Source organism: Epargyreus clarus, unplaced genomic scaffold (genome assembly GCF_041222505.1).
Source record: "Epargyreus clarus isolate Ecla_fem2 unplaced genomic scaffold, WU_Ecla_fem_2.2 ptg000003l, whole genome shotgun sequence".
NCBI lineage: Eukaryota > Metazoa > Arthropoda > Insecta > Lepidoptera > Hesperiidae > Epargyreus > Epargyreus clarus.
In genome coordinates, this window is record NW_027332211.1 from 2,823,213 (window position 1) to 2,847,059 (window position 23,847).

Here is a 23,847-nt window from a genome sequence, read left to right on the forward strand (position 1 = left end):
TAATAACGCCCGTTAAGGATCCTCAAAGGGTGTGTAACTTTCAAATTGACTAGTATCTATTGATAAAATGGTATTGAATACATACACCACAAATAATTTATGTTTAAAAGATTATTTATAATATTACTTAATTTTGTTTCTGGAATAATTAAAACAAACCGATACCTAAAAGTGCATTTATTCATAAATTAATATCAACACATTGTATTTGATTGCAGGTCAACAACGTGATTAGATTAATTAGTATATTGATCTTGGATACATTACTTAAATTGAGAAAAATAATTTAATACTGCTAAAATAATTCAAATATCAAAAATGAAATAAATTAAATATGTAATACCAATTAAAATATAAAATAAAACATTAAAATCATTATTTGTGTTTTATATGTTAGAAGAGCCCTCAAAGCGATTAAAAGCAATATTAGAATTGATAGTTTTATAATCTCAGCTACTGTGCGGTCCAGAAGTACTCGTATAAACCTAAGTCGGGATCACTCACACATACCATACGCATAAAATCTTATTGAAACGTGGTTCATATATGCTAAGATAAGATTAATCCTCAATAGCAATATATTCTAGTAAGTGCAATTAATCGTCTCGGGGGACCTTTATGACATTATCACCTGTAAGAATCTTATCGTATTTTAAAGCAAGACATGAGTAGGAATGCTGAATTTATACTTTTTGCATTTGTATATTAATTTATCTATAATATCAGTCACAAAAGACGAAAATCATTGCTCTTATAATAGTTTACTTTCTACTGGCTTGGAAGTTATGTAGTTTTAACGCAAACAGAACAAGGTAAAGTAGTTTTTTGCTAGTCTAATGGAATTTGTTTTTTCTTAAATCTACTGATTACGAGTCCAAAGCACCATTTATCTAGCTAATCGACGTAGCTTATACAATTTATGTCCAATTCTAATTATTCTATTATTTGTTAAATAAAATAAATACAATAAATCTTCAGAAAAAAATAAAAATAAATGGAGCTACAGATGAGTGATTTTGTCTATGTACATTTTTATATCTAAGTAAATCACATTTATTTTAGCTGCAAAATAATCTCGAAATAATCATCCTCATATTATTAAAATAATACTGAATTGTGGAGAATCTTTAATACACGGTAAAAATATTTAATTTACAGCATCTGTACAATTTGGTGAAATCAATAATTAAAATTGACTATGTTACAAGATCATTTTTATGAGTCATATTATGTCTAAAAATTTAAGTCATAATAACATCTGAGTAATCTCTTCTTCAATAGTATTCGAGTATGTTTTTATTCGAATAAAATATCAAATTAATTTAATACAATACAATACAATCTATACTATTTTAACCAAAAAAGAAATGTTAGTTTCCATTTTCAAATTTCTTAAGGGCCGGAAGTAGTCACTAAGTCCAACAGTGTTTTTTCCCCTCTAATTTCAACAAACAATAAATTGATCACTACATCCCATCATGAAGTTCTAATTGGCATTATTAATTTTAAAGCAAAATGTAAATAATTTATTCTGTGGAAATTATATGTTGTAAATTATATTCTGTTTTTTTTTTTACATATTATGTTTATTTCTTTTACTAATATATTTAAAATAACTTTTTGCCATCTACATCTTCCTATCACGTATTGCAAAGATTAAATTATTATTATTAATATTACAGAGACCTGTGACACTCCCTTACACCTATAAAGGCAATTGCTTATCTACTTATCATTCTACGTCTCTATATAATAATTGCTATAATATTTATAAAAATGATTTTACCTTGCATTGCTTACAATAAATAATTTTCCAACTAAATCATTAATACCTGCCTACAATTTCTTCTAATTTCACTACAAGCTTCTAGCAGCAACATGGTGTAGCTGTGATATCATACGAATTGATATGCAATCAAAGATATTGTGATAATTAGATCTAGATATCCACATGGCGAAATGAAAGACTACGATAAAATGAATCGATGTTCTTATTAACGTTCACCCATCCCGTCTGCGTGTCTGTATAGTCTTTATGTAAGGGGTAATTCATCTGTTTTTTTAGCTTTCTGAGTCTACTGCCAATCTAGAAATACACAATACCTTTGTATGCTACAAAAATATCGATGCTCACAATTTACTAATTTACATGATCAAATATTTAATTTAAATTGTTCAAATCAACGTTATTTTTTATTAGGATAAGGCCTCAAAGCTGACATAGTATGAAATTAAAAAAATGAAAATATAACAAAAAAAAATGATCAGATTGATCTTTATGTACTATTTTAAAAAAATGATTTAAATGTATTTCCGTTTAAAATTATAACTTAAGATTTCTAAAAATTAAAATAAAATTAAGATAAATTCAACTACTTTGGTATTCAATACAACCAAACTGTTTAGTATTGACGGCACATAAATACCTACCTATAATAGAAAACATAAATAAATTACCTATTTTAATAATATAATTGGTCAAACTTTGTATATACGCTCTGTTATCACAGGTGTTACATACTTATTATCCTCCACGATTATTTAAGGCTTTATCATCAACTCGCGAAAGATGTCAGAATCGTAGTTGCCTCATTAAACCTAAGTCTAATAAATAATTTAAATAAATCATTATTTAGCTTTCATAAACGAGTTAAAGAATTAAATGGAATTGCATTGGTAAATTGACTTTCACTGTTATTCATAAGATAATGTAACATAACTATTCCTGATAATGATTATGTAGGTATATAGTATGTTGCCAAAATTTTTACACGCCTACAAATTCAATTCGTGTATCAAAACTGACTACATTCATGCAAAACGGATGTATCGTATAGACCTATTTAAATGAATAGAACACAAAATATCTGTGACATATCTTGTGACAAAACATTGTAGAAAAAACACAATAAAATAACACATGTTATTTGTGTAAATCTTCTAGTAATACTAAACATAATACCACTGGTATCAATGTTTAAAAACCAATGATATTGTTATCACAAAAACAAACAAATAATGAATGAAATGAATATTACCTGAAAGGAAGAACACTGTTTTAAATGGCAATATCGCTCACCCACTGCCATAAACCTACTAACAATTACTAATAAATGTCCCACGGAAGTCCTACGCTATCGTACTATAAGTTTGTTAAAGCGTCCCAACTTGAGGATCCTGTTGTGTGTAGCTGGTCTCCTACAGCTGGTAGGCGGGCCGCTGGTGGTTGGTTTCGGGCTCCGGCGGCAGCAGCGGCGGTGATAGCGGGTCCTCGCTAGACGTCACTGTAGTCGATGGCGGTATCTCTATGGACAGAATGTTAAAAAATGTTATTATTACGATTATTTAAAATATTAAGAAATAATCATAATGGAAGGATTCATGTTGCAACTTCCAGATTTACACGAGAAATTCAATTTTGGACATCAGGGAAACAACCTATCTGTGATTAATCGAATTAACTTATTTTGTAGTTCATTACAAACCTTACTGTAGGTACGGAAGTCATCAATTATCGTTAGATGTTTTATTTTTATTATTTAAATGTCATAGAATAGATTAACTTTACTTTTTAAAATAAGATAATTCTTTTGACTCATACCTTCATTCTCATCTTCCTCATTAAGCCATTTCTGAATGTCTGTTTGGTACATTCTCCTCTGCAGAACTTCCTTTGTTCGGGGTCTAGATCCAATGAACGTTACATCTACCTGTAAGAGAATAACAAGAATTATAAATTTGTGAGTAAGTAAGGGTTATATGTAAATGCTAATTGTAATGTTAATAGTTATGAAAGTTTTATAAATATTTGTTCTGGTGTGAGATTTCCATATTTTTTATGATAACATCAAAATTTGCTTTTTCTGTAAGTCTATCATTTGTAATTGCTTTCCAAGATGATACTGCGATAACATCCGTGCATAATATAGTGCAATGATATAGGGAGTTATTTTCAAAGTGAAATCGTTCGCTTCTCGGTTAGGGTAAGTTTTTTAAATCTAATGATGTAGGTACTTAGTTTTGTTTTAATCAAAGTTGCCCTCGTAATTCTGATTTTGCCATCCATGAGGGTTCATTTCTTGTCTATGGTATCGTGTGTATCTATGGCACCTACGACACAGGTGGTATTAGTGTACGGCCTCGTGTATGGCTGCATATGTGTGTGTGTGTGCCTGCGTGCGTGCGTGCATGTGTCCGTGTCCGTTGGCATGTGTGTACGTGAGTGCTATGTTCGTGTGCGTGTGTATGTTTGTATTTGCATATGGGTGTAGGTGTGTGCGTACCCCGGGCGGCAGATGGGGTCGCAGCGCGTCGGCGAGCGTGCCGGCGGCGCCGAGCCGCTGCGCCTCCTCCCAGCTCGTGTGCACCTCCTCGTGCAGCAGCTTCTCCTCTGAGGACATGGAAACATCATGATATCAAGTATATTTCGATAGAATTCGTAGTGATCTTCCTAAAATATAATTAATAGCTTGCTTTGTAATACTTACCGTCTCTTTTAGTAGTGCTTCGTTTATACTGTATCCTGAATCGGAAGGCTTCCAGCACGCTGGCCACCACGATCGTCAGCACAACCATCGTAAATAGATAAAATACCTAGAACAAAACAAAACCAACGTATAACAAACATTACAAATATATTACAACATATAAATTACTAAATTACTATTACTATAATTATCAGATCAAATTTTACAACCTTAAAAAGAAATATAGATATTATGTAGTTTTTAATACTATATATTTTTTTCATCAACCCATTACTCTCCCATTGCAATAATTAGCCAGAATAAACGCTTACAAGATGGTGAAACTTAACGAAACTGTAGCTAGAACTAACAAGACAAATTAAGCCAGACTTTACAAAAAGACGAAGCACTTACCATAAAATATATCTGAAAAAATACAAACACTCACCATAAAGTATATCCTACTGAACTGCCCCGATACCGTCGCGTAGGCGTTCATCAGTATAAACCAGTTGTTGACGACGGTGAGCTCGAACAGCGTGACGCCGCTGGTCAGCAGGTTCTCGAAGTTGTTCAGGTAGTAGTAGCCTAACGCCGTCGAGCTGTTCTCTGAGTACTTGTAAAAGTCCTCCACTGTTGTGTTCCTGAAAACATTGATTACGTTTGAATCATAGTTTCACTTTTTCATGGACGGGATTGGTCTAAAATCGCTAATACATAAAGAAGAGTCGCTGAAATTCTAATCGGTTGCCCTGATCCAATCAGGTGAACATTGGCGTTCAACCCATCTATAATTTTGAAGGAAAGACAAACTCAATCATTCTTTTGTGAAATTAATGTAACAAACACATTGCCGTCTACGAGAAGATCAGCCACAGATACGTTTCTACCCCTGAGCACTTAATTGGACCAATACATATGACTTTCTTTACCTTACTATAGTACTTCACTGCCGTATCAAGGCAGAAACAGAATATGTTTGCATACATAATCAATCCCAAATATCCCAATCAACATAAATCCCAAAAGGAATTTTAATTGTTTCTGTAATCGGTTGCAGATACACGTTCAAGAGCATTATCTCTGTCTGAAACCTCAACTAATGATATCCCTTCGAAATACCTTCCTTTCCTTTAAAAAAACAACACTACTTACACGCAGCAGTTCTTCAGATTGTAGCCGGCGAACAGCTCCATGCCGATGATGGCGAAGAAGTAGTACATGACGAGCATGACGCAGCCCGCGGACGACATCAGCGGCGACAGCAGCACCAGCGTGCCGAACACGTCCCGGTAGCGCTTCTTCAGCTTGTATAGGCGCATTAACCTGGAATTTAGTAATAAAACAATCTTTTTTTTTTCTTCTTTGTGGTCATAGCTGGAGAATTCTATTAGATATCATAATCATTTATTCATTTGTCAGTAAGGATTACAATTGGATGTTTACAATTTGGGAACAACGCTTACTGTATCAAATGTAGGCGTAGAATATCGTCTTCTATGCTGTATGTAATGCGTTTATATGTGTAAGAAATCAGGTATACTGAAAATTGGTGACAAAAGTCATAAATAAATATGGCAACTGTTATGGACCAATGTGCAAAATAATTTGATCTATTGTCTTTCTTTTTTCATTGGTGGGAAATTAGGCAAGTTTTGTTTGTCAAGAGAGGGGGCTGGGCCTGGAGCGTACGCCAGTTATTAGCGTAGCGAAGGTTTTAGCCGCCCGGAGCATAGGTGAATTCGTTTCTTTACAAATGCAATATAATATATTAAGAATAAAATATAACATCCCGGTGCGAAATGAATTTATCTACTCAGCAAAATAAAATATACCTAGCAAACGCATATTTAATTAAGATAAAAAAAAAACCATAACAATTTAAGACTGAAAAATGGCACTTACCTCAAAGGTCTGAACATGACAACAATGAACAGTTTAGGCGCTATGCTGAGCAGCACGGCTCCCATAAGGGCCAGCAACGTAACACTAAGGTCAAACACGTTCCAGCCACTCTCCAGGTAGACCGCTAGCCCCGACGCCATCATCCGCAACCCCGCTTCCACCAAGAATACTGGAAATACAGTACCATATTTTTACTAAGGGATTAGCCCCCAGAATACGCACTACCATCATATTTCGAATACTTATTAAATCATTCGTATACTGATTCCGCTACATGTAGTAATTTAATTTTTAAACTAAATGGCGGTGGCGCTGGTAAATTCAAAAGCAGGTAATGCCGTCCACTGCTTAACTGTTTTTTACCAAACATGCCAAAATAAAATTTACTTTTTATTTTATTTTTTATTTCTTAAAAGAGAAAAGGGATGAAACAAAAAACATAATCTATTTTACAAATACAAAGATAAGAATGAGCGTGGTACTGACGCGTGAGGAAGAGCCAGGTGTCCCAGGAGGCGCAGAGCAGGCGCGCGCTGGCCTGCAGGTCGCCCGCCGCCTCGCACACGCGCACCACCATCGACACGCCGTTGCCCACGATCAGCGCGTCTGCGGAGCAAGAATCAGACAATGATAATGAATGGTTTCGTGTTGGGAGAACCCTTTGTAGTTCAGCCTCAGTGGCTTCGCGACACCTGTTTCTGCATTAAGCGCGTCTGCAGGTGGACAAGCATAATTAATGGTTTTGTGTTGGAAAATTCTTTGTAAGTAGTCCGACCTCGGTGGCTCCACTGTAATACCTGTATCTGCCTAATAGCAGAAGTGTAAATCACTATTTCAGCTAAGGGAGAAGTATTATTACGAGACGAAACAAATTTATCGATACTTAAGTATCGACTGGCTCGAGCGGCGAGGCGGCGTACCGGGCGGGGAGGCGAGGCGGTGCTCACACACGCGGTACTCACACACGATGTACTCGAAGTAGGGCCAGCGCACGGCGGCGGCGGCGGCGCGCGCGACGGGCTCGAGCGGCGAGGCGGCGTACCGGGCGGGGGGGCGAGGCGGTGCTCACACACGCGGTACTCACACACGATGTACTCGAAGTAGGGCCAGCGCACGGCGGCGGCGGCGGCGCGCGCCACGGGCTCGAGCGGCGAGGCGGCGTACCGGGCGGGGGGGCGAGGCGGTGCTCACACACGCGGTACTCACACACGATGTACTCGAAGTAGGGCCAGCGCACGGCGGCGGCGGCGGCGCGCGCCACGGGCTCGAGCGGCGAGGCGGCGTACCGGGCGGGGGGGCGAGGCGGTGCTCACACACGCGGTACTCACACACGATGTACTCGAAGTAGGGCCAGCGCACGGCGGCGGCGGCGGCGCGCGCCACGGGCTCGAGCGGCGAGGCGGCGTACCGGGCGGGGGGGCGAGGCGGTGCTCACACACGCGGTACTCACACACGATGTACTCGAAGTAGGGCCAGCGCACGGCGGCGGCGGCGGCGCGCGCCACGGGCTCGAGCGGCGAGGCGGCGTACCGGGCGGGGGGGCGAGGCGGTGCTCACACACGCGGTACTCACACACGATGTACTCGAAGTAGGGCCAGCGCACGGCGGCGGCGGCGGCGCGCGCCACGGGCTCGAGCGGCGAGGCGGCGTACCGGGCGGGGGGGCGAGGCGGTGCTCACACACGCGGTACTCACACACGATGTACTCGAAGTAGGGCCAGCGCACGGCGGCGGCGGCGGCGCGCGCCACGGGCTCGAGCGGCGAGGCGGCGTACCGGGCGGGGGGGCGAGGCGGTGCTCACACACGCGGTACTCACACACGATGTACTCGAAGTAGGGCCAGCGCACGGCGGCGGCGGCGGCGCGCGCCACGGGCTCGAGCGGCGAGGCGGCGTACCGGGCGGGGGGGCGAGGCGGTGCTCACACACGCGGTACTCACACACGATGTACTCGAAGTAGGGCCAGCGCACGGCGGCGGCGGCGGCGCGCGCCACGGGCTCGAGCGGCGAGGCGGCGTACCGGGCGGGGGGGCGAGGCGGTGCTCACACACGCGGTACTCACACACGATGTACTCGAAGTAGGGCCAGCGCACGGCGGCGGCGGCGGCGCGCGCCACGGGCTCGAGCGGCGAGGCGGCGTACCGGGCGGGGGGGCGAGGCGGTGCTCACACACGCGGTACTCACACACGATGTACTCGAAGTAGGGCCAGCGCACGGCGGCGGCGGCGGCGCGCGCCACGGGCTCGAGCGGCGAGGCGGCGTACCGGGCGGGGGGGCGAGGCGGTGCTCACACACGCGGTACTCACACACGATGTACTCGAAGTAGGGCCAGCGCACGGCGGCGGCGGCGGCGCGCGCCACGGGCTCGAGCGGCGAGGCGGCGTACCGGGCGGGGGGGCGAGGCGGTGCTCACACACGCGGTACTCACACACGATGTACTCGAAGTAGGGCCAGCGCACGGCGGCGGCGGCGGCGCGCGCCACGGGCTCGAGCGGCGAGGCGGCGTACCGGGCGGGGGGGCGAGGCGGTGCTCACACACGCGGTACTCACACACGATGTACTCGAAGTAGGGCCAGCGCACGGCGGCGGCGGCGGCGCGCGCCACGGGCTCGAGCGGCGAGGCGGCGTACCGGGCGGGGGGGCGAGGCGGTGCTCACACACGCGGTACTCACACACGATGTACTCGAAGTAGGGCCAGCGCACGGCGGCGGCGGCGGCGCGCGCCACGGGCTCGAGCGGCGAGGCGGCGTACCGGGCGGGGGGGCGAGGCGGTGCTCACACACGCGGTACTCACACACGATGTACTCGAAGTAGGGCCAGCGCACGGCGGCGGCGGCGGCGCGCGCCACGGGCTCGAGCGGCGAGGCGGCGTACCGGGCGGGGGGGCGAGGCGGTGCTCACACACGCGGTACTCACACACGATGTACTCGAAGTAGGGCCAGCGCACGGCGGCGGCGGCGGCGCGCGCCACGGGCTCGAGCGGCGAGGCGGCGTACCGGGCGGGGGGGCGAGGCGGTGCTCACACACGCGGTACTCACACACGATGTACTCGAAGTAGGGCCAGCGCACGGCGGCGGCGGCGGCGCGCGCCACGGGCTCGAGCGGCGAGGCGGCGTACCGGGCGGGGGGGCGAGGCGGTGCTCACACACGCGGTACTCACACACGATGTACTCGAAGTAGGGCCAGCGCACGGCGGCGGCGGCGGCGCGCGCCACGGGCTCGAGCGGCGAGGCGGCGTACCGGGCGGGGGGGCGAGGCGGTGCTCACACACGCGGTACTCACACACGATGTACTCGAAGTAGGGCCAGCGCACGGCGGCGGCGGCGGCGCGCGCCACGGGCTCGAGCGGCGAGGCGGCGTACCGGGCGGGGGGGCGAGGCGGTGCTCACACACGCGGTACTCACACACGATGTACTCGAAGTAGGGCCAGCGCACGGCGGCGGCGGCGGCGCGCGCCACGGGCTCGAGCGGCGAGGCGGCGTACCGGGCGGGGGGGCGAGGCGGTGCTCACACACGCGGTACTCACACACGATGTACTCGAAGTAGGGCCAGCGCACGGCGGCGGCGGCGGCGCGCGCCACGGGCTCGAGCGGCGAGGCGGCGTACCGGGCGGGGGGGCGAGGCGGTGCTCACACACGCGGTACTCACACACGATGTACTCGAAGTAGGGCCAGCGCACGGCGGCGGCGGCGGCGCGCGCCACGGGCTCGAGCGGCGAGGCGGCGTACCGGGCGGGGGGGCGAGGCGGTGCTCACACACGCGGTACTCACACACGATGTACTCGAAGTAGGGCCAGCGCACGGCGGCGGCGGCGGCGCGCGCCACGGGCTCGAGCGGCGAGGCGGCGTACCGGGCGGGGGGGCGAGGCGGTGCTCACACACGCGGTACTCACACACGATGTACTCGAAGTAGGGCCAGCGCACGGCGGCGGCGGCGGCGCGCGCCACGGGCTCGAGCGGCGAGGCGGCGTACCGGGCGGGGGGGCGAGGCGGTGCTCACACACGCGGTACTCACACACGATGTACTCGAAGTAGGGCCAGCGCACGGCGGCGGCGGCGGCGCGCGCCACGGGCTCGAGCGGCGAGGCGGCGTACCGGGCGGGGGGGCGAGGCGGTGCTCACACACGCGGTACTCACACACGATGTACTCGAAGTAGGGCCAGCGCACGGCGGCGGCGGCGGCGCGCGCCACGGGCTCGAGCGGCGAGGCGGCGTACCGGGCGGGGGGGCGAGGCGGTGCTCACACACGCGGTACTCACACACGATGTACTCGAAGTAGGGCCAGCGCACGGCGGCGGCGGCGGCGCGCGCCACGGGCTCGAGCGGCGAGGCGGCGTACCGGGCGGGGGGGCGAGGCGGTGCTCACACACGCGGTACTCACACACGATGTACTCGAAGTAGGGCCAGCGCACGGCGGCGGCGGCGGCGCGCGCCACGGGCTCGAGCGGCGAGGCGGCGTACCGGGCGGGGGGGCGAGGCGGTGCTCACACACGCGGTACTCACACACGATGTACTCGAAGTAGGGCCAGCGCACGGCGGCGGCGGCGGCGCGCGCCACGGGCTCGAGCGGCGAGGCGGCGTACCGGGCGGGGGGGCGAGGCGGTGCTCACACACGCGGTACTCACACACGATGTACTCGAAGTAGGGCCAGCGCACGGCGGCGGCGGCGGCGCGCGCCACGGGCTCGAGCGGCGAGGCGGCGTACCGGGCGGGGGGGCGAGGCGGTGCTCACACACGCGGTACTCACACACGATGTACTCGAAGTAGGGCCAGCGCACGGCGGCGGCGGCGGCGCGCGCCACGGGCTCGAGCGGCGAGGCGGCGTACCAGGGCGCGCGCGCGGCCTGCGCGGCCCAGCGCAGCGCGAACACCTCGTACACGTTCGCGAACTCCGCCGCGCTCAGCCCGCCCGACCCGCTCGCGTTCAGCTGCTTGAACATCAGGTACACGTCCAGCCCGCCTGAAAAAACACGAGAAGTAATTTGTTAAGTCTCACGTAAGTAATTAAAGTAATATTGACACTTTAAATTTTCACGACGCCGTACTTTTTATAGCGCATGTCGTACTGAGCGTTAGTGTTACAACGTGTGATTAAAGAGAACTATGGATACTATTCCAGGCAAAAACAAGAATATTTAGTAAACAAACCAAATGTAAATAGAATATTAATACAAAAATATATAAATCCCGTACTATAGTGCGGCGCGTAGTGCCTAAGCAAGCCGGCGAAGTGTCGCAGGCGCACGGCGCGGGGCGCGCGGCGCGACACGAGCAGGCGGAAGGCGCGGCGCGCGGCCCCGCGGCGGTGCAGCAGCAGCGCGCGGCACTTCTCGCGCTCGATGCGCGTGAACGTTTCGTACACCACCGCCAACATCTGCGAGATAGTGATGGGGTGATGTGAAACAGAGCTTTTGTATTTTGATCCGTAAATAGCACTGTTGTTTTTATACAACATTTAGGTAATTACAAACAATGCACTGAATAACGTGTAAACCAATGACGTATAGGTAATATAAGCCGCGCACAAATAATATAATCCTTTGATTCGTACTACAAACCGTTTAGTTTTTAAAATGACTACTTAAATTAAAGTAAGTATTTATTTCCAAAAACGATTACAATAGTTTTCTTTTCAAAGGCTAATCCAATGTAATGAAAAAGTTATAAAATATTGAAACATCCTAAAGAAATTATTAAATTATTTTTTTCTGATACTTTCAGATATCAGAAAAAAATTAAGACTTACCAAATTCATAAGGACGTACAAAACTGTGATGATATAAAGTATGAAGAACACGGCGTACCATTTCGACTTCGCATAAGAAGGCATCATCACGTCTGGGAAACTGAAAAAGACACAAGATCTCTGAAATAATGTCTCGTTTGTAATGAGCAAGACATGAAACTGTACTTAACTTTTAACTTTAGATATAAGTATATTATAGTAGTTACTGTAAAACAGTCCCAAATAAACAACATCATGAATACCCTCTCTACAGGTCAATTTATTATAAAGTTGAATAAAATAAGCAATACTCACTTAGCTGTGGTCAGTAGCACGAACATACTGACAAAAGAGTCACTTATTGTCTGGAAATGACCGTTGTCCACGTGTTCCGAAAACAAATAGTAACCCAGCAAAGAATACGTAGCCACAAAGAACATTAGAAGACCTGAAATAAATAAATTAAATATTTTAACAACATATGTTTAAGATATTAAAAAAAAAAAGTTTAGGTACCCTTTCAAAGTGTAAAGATAGTACTTAGTCATAATATTGAAAAAGAAAAACGATTGCAAACAAGACATTAATTCTCTCAGTCAAACAATTAATTAGTCTGCACACACCAGCAATCACACACAGATACACAAGCACGCACTCATACGCACGCGCGCATACAAACGCACGCACACAAAAGCATAATCGACGTGCACGACCATACCCGAAAACATATGCACACATTACCTACCCAGCATATCAATAATAGGCGGCAGTGACTGCAGGATCTGCCGGATGAACCGCCTGACGCCGCCGCAGTGGCGCGTGTCCACCAGGAAGATGGGCCGCAGCGCGCGCGTCACGCGGAAGTGCGACGACTGCCGGCACAGCACCACCACCGCCTCCAGCACCATTATTAGCAGAGTTATACCCTGGAAACATGTGTATTCATTGTTTTAGGGTTCCGTACCCAGAGGGTAAAAATGGAACCTTATTTCAAAGCCTTCGCTTTTCTGTCCATCTGTCACAAGGCTCTATCTCTTGAACTGTAATATGTACATAGATAGACACTTCAAATTATTACAAAGAATGTAGGTCGGCCGCTATAACAACAAATACTGAAAATTAAAAAAAATGTTCAAAATAAATGAGAGTCCCCATACAAGAAACCATTATTTTTTGGGGTTTTTCGCTTTATTTTTTGAAGCAGGGTGCAAGTATTATGCTGGGAACGTGTTCATTGAAGACGTGTGAGGCGGATATTGACTTATATGATGTTACGTGTTTATGTGTTCATTTTCTGCGTTCGGAATGATAAAAATTCACATTCGCAATACTAAGTAAGGGGAGAGGGAGGGGGTATCTTGCCATATACTAAAAAAATAGGTCACGTAGTATGGGTATGTTTCCTAACAGCAGCTCAAATTTTTACAAGTTCGAGTACCTACCTATTTACTTTCATTACTGCCATAATAACAAATACTGAAAATAAAAAATAATAAAAAATTGGGTGTTACGGAATCCTCCGATTGGAAATGCACTTTGCCAATTTTTATTAAGTAGCCCCATTCGATCCATCTATAAAGAGAGATAGACTCCGTCCATCGAAAATCGCATTTATATTCCTGGGAACTAAGATAGACGGCCTCGAATTAAGGTCCGTTCACACAGAGCAGATTTTTATCACGTTGGAAACAGATTTTTGAGTAATTGTATTAAGTTTTATTTTTGCATGCACTTCTTATGTCATTAAAAATACTTGAACGCGCTTCGTATGAAATAATAAGAGGAGCCGACCAGCTCTAGCTGCGTGCTCATCGTGATCGGCTGCTATTGCGAGCGCATCTGCTTTTAGATCTGTACCAGCCGGTCTATGTGAAATAGTTGGCGGCTCCGTTCCGGTCAATTCCAAGCGTATACGATCCAATCTGTATGAAAAGAAAAATGCAGACCGATGCTCTCCGAGCCGGTCTGTATGAACGGACCCTTAGTGTCTCTTATTCCGATATCAAATAGGTTCTTCAAAAATATCCTTTTGGGTTTATTAGCACGAATGAGGTCATTTTTGCCATAATTAATTGGACAAATGGACTACTTTAAGTGGAGGCCACTATTTTTTAACTGAGTCAATTATCACAAGAAACATCTGTGTAATAAACATTCTTTATATTTGTTTTTAACCGACTTCAAAAAAGGAGGTTCTGTATTCTTCTGTTATGTACCTATATATGATGTATGTAAACTTGTATGTCCGCGATTTTCTCAGGAACTACAGATCAAATTTGGATGGACTTTCCGTTAGTTGAAAGCACATTTCACAAGGAAGGTTATAGTATAAAAAACATTAGGGATTTTTAATTATTATATCGGTTTTTTATAAATACAATACCTTTATCATAGTTCTCTTGTGTTTGAGTATGGTTCCCCAGCCGATCCATTTCAATTTTAAATGAAGTTCTATTCCTATGACCGACAGCGCTAAAAGTTCAATAGTGCCGTGCGCCCATACTGGTAGCTGGAATGAAAATATATTATGAATGGTCGGGTTACTTACTAACATTGTTAGGAGTATTTTTAAAATTAGGTTATAAAAAAGCGACTAGAGTTTCGTTGTTAATATATAAATTACTAATGGACTGAATTGAAAATTATTAAGGGAATATAAACTAAATAATATTTTAGTAGATGTCGCAAATTAAATGAAAATAACGAATTATAATCTCGACGTCAAAATATTTTCGTGTTTTGAAATGTTTAAGTATTTTTAACAGGAGGAAAAAATCTTTCTTTTTTAAATGGTCCTTCGGACCAGATAAGGTACAAAACTAATTTCAAAACCAATTTGTAAAACAGTCTAACAATGTTCACCTCAAAAGCTGGCACGGCGGGGTCTTCTGTAAAAGCTAGGAGGATGAGGACCAGGGAGGCCAGGAGGTCTAGACCATGATACCAGGGGTTGTGTACTCGGAGGTACGCTGGCAGCTCCTCTGGACTAGAAGGGTGCGAGTCAAATTTTTCATTGTTTAAACCTTCCTGAAATAATAAAACCCTTATAATAACACTTTGTTACAATAAAAGTTATCTAGACTTTTATATACCTACTTAGTAATTATATTACCAGAATTTGGATTTTTTAAATTTAAATATGAAAACGAATGGTATTGTATCACTCGTCATAGAATTTTAATACATAATATTAAATTAGCATGACATTTATAATGTGATATAATTATCAACATCCTCATTGGGTACCGGCAGAATATACATACATCTTCCGTCCAACTCAACCATCCCTCTCAGTTCCTCATGGATAACAACTAACAAGGCATTTCTGATCGGCTTTAGATAAAACCACTGGTCTATAAAAGTTGGTTATATGTAAATTCCTTTTTTTACGTGGTGAAGTCCTGCATGGGTGCCTCCAGCCGCGGTGGCAGCAAACAGTATATGCCGGACTCCTACCGGCTAAAACCCCATGGTGTTCCTCTGTACGCCCTTTGTCAGGACTGCGGGTAGCAATAGCATTCTTCCGCGGTCTCGCCGGCGTTTGCACAAAGCAGGGCCCGACTCTGTTTGGGTTATTTCAATACCTACCTGAATCTTATAAAGAAAACTTTAAATGAGTATCACTGTACGTATCGTAGGGTAAATAACATGTAACCCAGTAATCCTCTTACTTTTATGTTGATCTAATTAGTGCGGTTGCGTATTTTAACCCTACCACCGTTAGTGCCGTTTTGCTGATAGTTTATGATTAGCCCTGTGTACAAATCAAGTTTAGATACCCTATTCTTTTTCTATTTATATATCTATTTCTATACACAAAGCGACACTATAGGATTCGTTGTATCGTGGGTACCATAGACACCCAGACACGCAGAACTAGGATTAAAATTTACATCTAAATGTCTGAGCGAACGGAGATGGAGCCCGGAATCAACTGAGTCGTTAACATGGATGCCTATATTCGGGTTTAAAGAATTTATTTTCTCATAAAGACTTACAGTCACTTACATGAGAAAAATTATTTAATTCATATATTCTAATATAAAAACAGTCTTTACAAGATTTTACGGTTGGTTTGGTTATGAGGCCATTGACCTCCGCAACCTAACTACCGATCTGACACACATAAGGTTGCGAATTCGATTGTCAGCCAACAAATACTTGAACTTCTGCACGCCTATAATATTTATGTTATTATAGGTGTTTGTAGAATGACGTGTAAATGGCAAACAAGCGTACGCCTTTTAATTTTTAATCCAAAAAAATAGTTTCCATCGCTCATAACTTTCCTTTTGCAATCACAGCTCATATTTAAATTAGCTGTCGTGGGTACGAAATAAATAAAAACATGAATCATCTATATTCCTCGCTTCGCCGAGTTTAAACCCTGAGCCCCACGTGACAGACCGGTGTGACCACTGCGCCATGCGGGTCGTTACTCGGAGACTGACTTATTGAAAACAATAGGTCACTCGGTCAGCTCTGCATATAACAGGATTTGGCGCGGAACTTAACCGACACTGAAGTCATTCACCTCTAAATACCAAAATTCGCGTCTAAAATTATAAAACCATGGTTTTACTCCGCTGACGCCACTGCCATAAATATTTCTGCCTAAGATCTTTTGTTGTTTCTGATTGTTTACCTTAGAATTTAACACTAAGGTCATTCACGTCGAAATAAATAAAATACACCTCTAAGATTTTAGGGCCTTTCATGGTTTTATTCTGAAGGCACCATTAAGCGTATGTATCTACTTCTGCCATAGATTAGTAAAGATGACTCACTCCTAACAAGAAAACCTAACCAGTTTTGACAATTGAAATACTCGTAGTTGCGTTAAAAAGTTGCGTGCCACGTCTCCGTGCTAAAATGTCCCTAAAATATTTGAAATAATTATTTATTTATTATATAAATTACGTAGTATTAGTTATTTATTCGTAAATTTTCTCTAAAAATGTTTTTATTTGTCAAGAATTCAAAAAAAGAACTTACAAATAAGCCGTTTGTGGCTTCATTCAATTTCAAGGCGGCGAAGTATCTTTACTAATCTATGACTTCTGCCTAACAACAGCAATGTTAAGCGCTGCCGTGTTTTGGTTTGATGGATTTAGTAAAAAAACAAATATTTAGAATACTCGGGATTCTTACTTATTCCCCAGGGTCAGGGCAGCAACACATCTGTGGCCGATCTCAAATAGAACTCCCATCCAATTTACAATTAATTACAGACTTTTATACGCAGCAGTAGCCGCTAACCGCTTTTGTGCATTTGTTGCTTCCATGATAAATATATTTACCTCTAAATAAATAGCTGCTTCGTGGTAGTTCATCTCCCAATGCTCATCGTCGGACATCTGCAGCCCAGTGTGGAGTGAGGAGCGGCTGCCCATGTCCAGGGTATTCGCGTCTCCGCCGCCATCTGTGTCTGTTCTTGTGTCTGGAAAAAGGTGCTTGTGGAAGATTTATGAAGTTTTTGATATTTAAGTAAGATGTAATACGGCGTAAGATTTAAGTAGGCTCACGATCGGAATAACTTCTTAGGTATATTTTGTGACCGAAATGGTCCTAATTTACTCAGTAGCACATTAAGCATAGGTACTTGTAATTTTTATGTAAGAGATTCATTCGGATGTTGTTTACATTAAATATTATATTAAATAAATAATCAAAATAAAACTATTCCCCTATATTTCCTATATTGACTATTCCCTACAATATATTTAAATAAATGTTTTTAAACCTTGGATTATATTCGCGGGACCGTTTAAATGTGGTAAGAACCTACTGCTGCCAATGTCGTTGCTAAAAGGCTATTTCTGCTAAACGTTAATTTCTCCCCTCCACTAAAACGATTCGTAATTTAATTACTGCCCATTCGAAACATTCGAAAACTTTTAACCTCAAACCAAGCTATGCCTTATAATTATATTAACCACATATGTAATTGTGTATTAAGTAATAATATACTTAAATGGCATAGACCTTGTTCTATTTTGCATTTGTATGCTTCAATGATCAGCTACCACAACTCAGATCAAAAAGGTTAATACGATAAGGTAATAGTGACAAGTTCACACTATCGCGTAAAGTTCGCCGGAACTAAATGCCACGGCCGTGTAAATTCTCTCTTTGACATTGAGACCTTTTGCGAAAAATTACCATTTGAACACTCAAGGAACAAAAATAAAAGAAATTGAAACTTGCTGAAAGTAGAAAAAATTGAGATAATAATAGGACTACTATTTGAACGATACACAAATATTATTTGTGTAAGATACGGCTTATTTTGTAAACGCCTGAACCGATTTCGATAGCTTACAAGATTACTGAGATGAGCATTTGGGCTATTTTTTCAACACAATGTTTTTAAGACTACTTCTCTAGGTTATTGAAAAACCGTGTATTAGTTACACAGAGATTTATGCGGGCGCAATTAGATCTCATATACTAAGCAGTGAATAATATTAATATGCGCATTGGAGCGCATAAATTAAATTGGTAGAAGGACTGCAATTATGAGATACTACAAATGCATATTATTAACGTACTCGTTGTGAATGAATTATCTTTGAAATATTCAACCCGGTAGGTGCATTCTTGCATCCGTTGTTGTTTTGTAATATTCGTTAAATCATAGTAAAATCTTCTATGGTTATATCATGTGTAATGCCATTTGGCGATCCGAAACGATGAAACGGCTCGGAAACCCTTAGCTATTTACATATTGTTATATAACTAAGTAACTTAATAGTATAGCATAGTAGAATTTACCTACTTCTGAACTTCAGTCATCCTCAGTCTGAGATATGCCAGTCTATTTTTGAAGTCAGTGGACATTTATGAATTCTAAATGATAATTATTTACACGCGTTCAGTAATTTTATTATGCACATCATTCTCTACAGGATTGGTCATAGGAGGATTACTTTAGTTATTCACACGCATTGTGTCGCAGTCAGAAGGAGAAATATATACCTTGAATGATAACATACTTGTAAATTCCACGAAACTTGAAAACACTCTTTCAGGAACAGCATTTTTCACAGTATACAGAAACTTATCAAATCGCATAATGAGTGCGATTTGTTAGACCGACAATTGTAGCGCAAAACAATATAAATTATGTTCTCTCCGGAGTGCCCAATTAGGTATGCAGATTAAACTTAAATGAGACGCATGAAAAATAACCTATTGAGATAAGAAAAGTATACAATGGCAGTACCGACAGCATAAGTAGTATATTTGGTCATGCAAATTTAAAACAATCTGCCCTAGTGATGGTTGCGGTTGTCTACCTAATAAGAATTAGGAATTCAATGTCAATAAGATGAAATTATATGGAAATGAACAGTACCAAGATGTTATTTTATCGCATAGATTAGTACTAATCTATGTTTCATCGTGTAAATGTTATTTCTTGTGGGTTCCTTGCATGCATTTACGTATTTAGCTCATACCTACTTCATTAGAGTTTATCATTATGAGTTAGGACACTCTTTCAATATCTACTTCCGTATTTTTACTTGTTTTACATATTTTATCGACCTAAAGCTTAAGTCTTTCAAATCAGACTAACTATGGACAACTGCAGGTAGCCGTCCAAAAAATAAAACTCGCAATGATGTTATACTTTTTAAATCGCTTTTTGCTAACGAAATCATTAGTCACGCTACACTGCTTCATCTCTCTAAAGGTACTATTAAGTGTTTTTGGTCGTCATGGGCATCTACCTAGGTAGTATCTTTGGCAATCATTATTATCTCTATAAGAATGGTATCAAATATTTCAAAGATATTGTGAAAACTTTATAACAATAGAAAAAGTATCAGTATCATGGTCAACATCTAAAAAATATTGAAAGAAAAATTGAAATGATATAATTATCGTGTTTTTTACCACTTAGTACCCAGATGAGGTGCTAAGTACTAATGAGGCTGTTATCTTATAAAAAAAATATTTGCATTGCATATCATATTTATCTATGATTTGTAGCATCGTTTCTGAGCTCTGATTCAAATAAGGTTGAGAGGGGAGCTATTACGAAATAGGAAAGGTTTTATAAGTCTTTTACGCCACTTTTACGATTATTCTGTGTGGCTAACCCCGCAGTCTTAATTAACACACATACAAGGCCAGTCCAAGAGTACTAAAATGTAGATTTAAATGCATGTTTTAATTAAAGATTTTCCTCTTTATCCTAGCGGGTTAGGTACTACATTCCTTACAAAATATGTAAACAAGCACTTTTCAGCATAGAAGAATGTTATTATTGATTAAATGCCTCTTTAAACTATGTTGTTTCAATACGCGATCCTATAAAATAGTAGTAGATCCTATAAAGTAGTAAACGGTAGATACCTTTCTTCGCAATTCTCTAGTGAAGTTTAATTTTTGGCTAAAGATTAGGTAACCAAGCTGTATAGAGACCCCTAGTTTGAGTGCCTTTCAACTAAATTTGTGCTTACGAGGAGTGTCCATCATGCCTGATGCCTATCCAAGTTACGTCGCAATGTCGGTAGAGAAGTTACTGCGAGAAAGCGTGGCCCAGATGGATCGATGGCGTCATAGCTGATTCACCACGGTTTATTTTAGTTGATTCATTTAAAGTTGCTGAACGAAGTAGCAGGATATAAATTAATCTAAGATGTGTTTAGGGTTTGAACGTCTACATGCTGAAATACACAACACGCGGTACAAGTAATATGAAAATAAAGAATTTCAGTTGCTCAAATATTGAATTATGAAAGTATTTTCATACTAGCTACTTGCTCATAGTAATAGTAGTAACTTTACGTATGATACTTGTATGCATTCGCAATATATTTTTATACTTAAAATCATTTATTTTTTTATTACGTCTACTGTATAATAATTTAATTGTAAATAAAGTTGATGTAATTTTGTAAAAATGTATCTAAGTGATATCACGTAATATGGAAAACTTTGTCTGTGTAAGGTCTGTCTACCTATAGTCCTATACCTACATTTAAAACATAATATTATGAACAATTATTTCATAACAAATATTATTTGATATAAGTTAATTACACATCCCTTAGAGTGGAGGAGAACCCATGTATGTTTTTTGTAAAATTTAATCATTCCTAGTCCTTCGTGCTTACTATGATTATGCGAATACAGCCAAAATAGAGCCCAATAAAACACCGTTACTAATATAAATATTTTTCAAAATAACATCCTCGTATTTTGAACCACCTCTCTTTAGAATTTAGTTTTATTAATATGGAATTTGATTTACGAATTAGCCATAAAACACGTATATAGAAAAATCTATTTTTATTGTTTTAAGTAGACAGGCACAAATTTCATTAAAAAATAATTGACGTAGGCATGCAATAACGTGAATCATTAACATAGGTAACTACTTCATTATAGTATTCGTAGTTAAATATCTTAGTTACTACTGGTCTAGGAATCGTGTAATTGTGAGTTATAATAAGATGACCTTGTTTGCTAGAGAATTTCATTTCAAATGCTCGTAACTTCGTGCAATGAGAAATGAAATCAACATAACAATACAAGGTAAAGGTATATCTCTTACTAAGTTGTGGTAGCCTGATAATGCAATAAGCAATTCGTTTATGATCTTGTCTATGGTGCATGGATGTTGTCTATGGTGAGTTGAAGTTGGTAGTGGGACTAGTGGGCTAGTGGCACAAGTTACAAACCTCAGAATACAGAGTTTCATAATTCATTTAAAGAGCTACCTTTACAGATGTATAATATTAGACAAAATAGTATAAAAAGTACATTATGTACCTACTTATGTAGTGTTGTGTGTACTTACTTAAAAACACATGTGCATTTTGCTATGTACATAAAATATTTGAACTATGTAACATTGTCCTAATTTAGGTACTTATTTTGTTATTTACAGATGATAATTAGCATTGGGAAGTTAACAAAACAAGACATTATCTTAATACCAAGTTGAATAGCAACAAACATGCAACAAATTATCGTGAAAATATTGTAAATTAGCATTATTATTAATTAATGTTTCTATGTCAATAACAAGATAGTTGAAAATGAACTTATGTAACTAGCTGATAGAAAATAATCTAAGACTAGTATTCCAAATAGCCTAAGAATCAAACAAAAAGTAGAGGACCCAAAAATGTAGTACTTACAAAGACAACGAGAAACTATTCTATAAAGAGAAAAAAACACAATTAGAAAATTAAAAATCAAAACTTACATGATTTTAAAATATACCACTGATCTTTTAAAAAGTCATATAACCTGCCTGGTACATCAACCACTTTAAACATTTTAAATCTGGCAAAACATTTACATTCTACTAAAAGACAGCACCCAATGACAATAGGAAGAAATTCTATCAAACATGTTAAAATATCAGAGATTAGTAACATTTGGCTCATGTATTACTTTACTATTTATCAAATCTTTTCTATCAAATTCTAGTAAAATTTAAAAATACACAGATACACTACAAATAATACCTTTAACTTTAAAATCTGTATCTACATAAGCTTTTAAGCAGTTAGATTTCTATATTTCCATATTAATTTTGATGTAACCATTTGCAAAATCTAGTGAATAGTAAAAAACAGTATTTGATCAAATTGTTGACTATCACTGGTTGATAAGATTAGCAGGTCAATGGATTGATAAGATTGATAGAGATGAAATAAATCACTCTACATGTGCAATGCTATGCTTATCTTATAGATGTAACAACCTTGATAAAATCATGTATTGTGCTCAATGTAAAATTAAAAAAAATACTAATATTTAACAAGCACATAATATTTTTAGATATATAGTGGAATAAAAAATTAATGCAAAATAACTCTACCTACTGAGTTTAATTTTCCCATTAGTTTTAAAAATAAATTGCAAAAAAGAATCATCAGTCATCATATAGAACAGTATATTCAAGAAATTGCATTGATTCATGATTGTGCATACAAGCAAATTGAGAGCTTTGTGTGTCTAGGGCATCTATCTTCGTATACTGATTTACTGATCCTGCTTAATCTAAAAGGCCTGTGGCTGGTCTGTTTAGATGAATCAGGATCAAACTGGTTAAAATCTAAAATGTGCAGGTTACTACTGGTGGCGTCCGCATGCAGCGTAAGCAGCTAATTGACATGCATAGATTTGCAATTTTGTTTACTGAAGCCTTCTACTAGTAATTGGGTCGAGCATTTAAGTATTGTTTATTGCGTATAGGTTAGTGTTTAGATCGCTTATGACTCATCCTCGCGCCGTTATCCCTTTTACGGCATCGCGAGTTATTGATCTCGAAACACATACGGGATCGCACACTGACTAACGCTTTACGAAGGTGAGAAATTAAACAAAATGTTAAATGCATCACAAATGTATTGTTAACAACAAAAGCGTACATATATGTTTGCGGCTACTGTGCATGGAAAAATCATAGCTTCTCGTTTACTTGTGACGTTTGAGCCGTAATTGTTGATGCTGGAGTTTGCGAAATCATCACTGAACCTTTTATATCCGTCGGACGGCGAAGACGGGCTCCTCAAAGAAGCCATTTTTGAATACTGATTTTTTGCATCATTATTATTGACAATGACAAGAAAATTGACAGTTGTATAACGGCAATTTGAAGTTTATTTGACATACTTTTGCATTACGTTCTGAAACATAGCTCCTTACTTTTTATTATGCATAAGATAATTGATAAGACATATTTTAAATACTCTTAACAAAATATATTAAAATAAGAGTAAGATTGAT

The 23,847-nt window shown here is 41.6% G+C and overlaps 1 protein-coding gene across 2 annotated transcripts; it reads right to left on the reverse strand.

Annotated features, from left to right (window-relative positions):
* Nucleotides 1-3,110: 3,110 nt before the first annotated feature.
* LOC140750075 (two pore calcium channel protein 1) lies at nt 3,111-23,673 on the reverse strand. Of its 2 annotated transcripts, none has more exons than XM_073083419.1 (17): nt 23,540-23,673; nt 17,394-17,533; nt 14,956-15,120; nt 14,477-14,602; nt 12,839-13,019; nt 12,409-12,541; nt 12,115-12,214; nt 11,562-11,742; nt 11,116-11,328; nt 6,858-6,977; nt 6,372-6,540; nt 5,622-5,792; nt 4,915-5,110; nt 4,488-4,593; nt 4,284-4,390; nt 3,602-3,710; nt 3,111-3,305 (listed from the first exon to the last, which is right to left on the reverse strand). In XM_073083419.1, exons 1-17 carry the CDS (start codon nt 23,640-23,642, stop codon nt 3,199-3,201), a joined length of 2,427 nt encoding a protein of 808 aa, XP_072939520.1. In that variant the 5' UTR covers nt 23,643-23,673; the 3' UTR covers nt 3,111-3,198. The 2 variants fall into 2 exon arrangements, with proteins under 2 accessions (XP_072939520.1, XP_072939528.1); XM_073083427.1 differs by having other exon boundaries at nt 23,490-23,649.
* Nucleotides 23,674-23,847: the final 174 nt, after the last annotated feature.

Excerpts from the sequence above, each read along its gene's own strand:
- LOC140750075 (XM_073083419.1), bottom strand. The coding sequence starts at position 23,642 with ATGGCTTCTTTGAGGAGCCCGTCTTCGCCGTCCGACGGATATAAAAGG. Across the intron at positions 17,534-23,539 it reads TTACGGCTCAAACGTCACAA|ACACAAGAACAGACACAGAT; the intron begins GTAAACGAGAAG and ends ACCTTTTTCCAG. Across the intron at positions 4,594-4,914 it reads TCAGTAGGATATACTTTATG|GTATTTTATCTATTTACGAT; the intron begins GTGAGTGTTTGT and ends GTTTTGTTCTAG.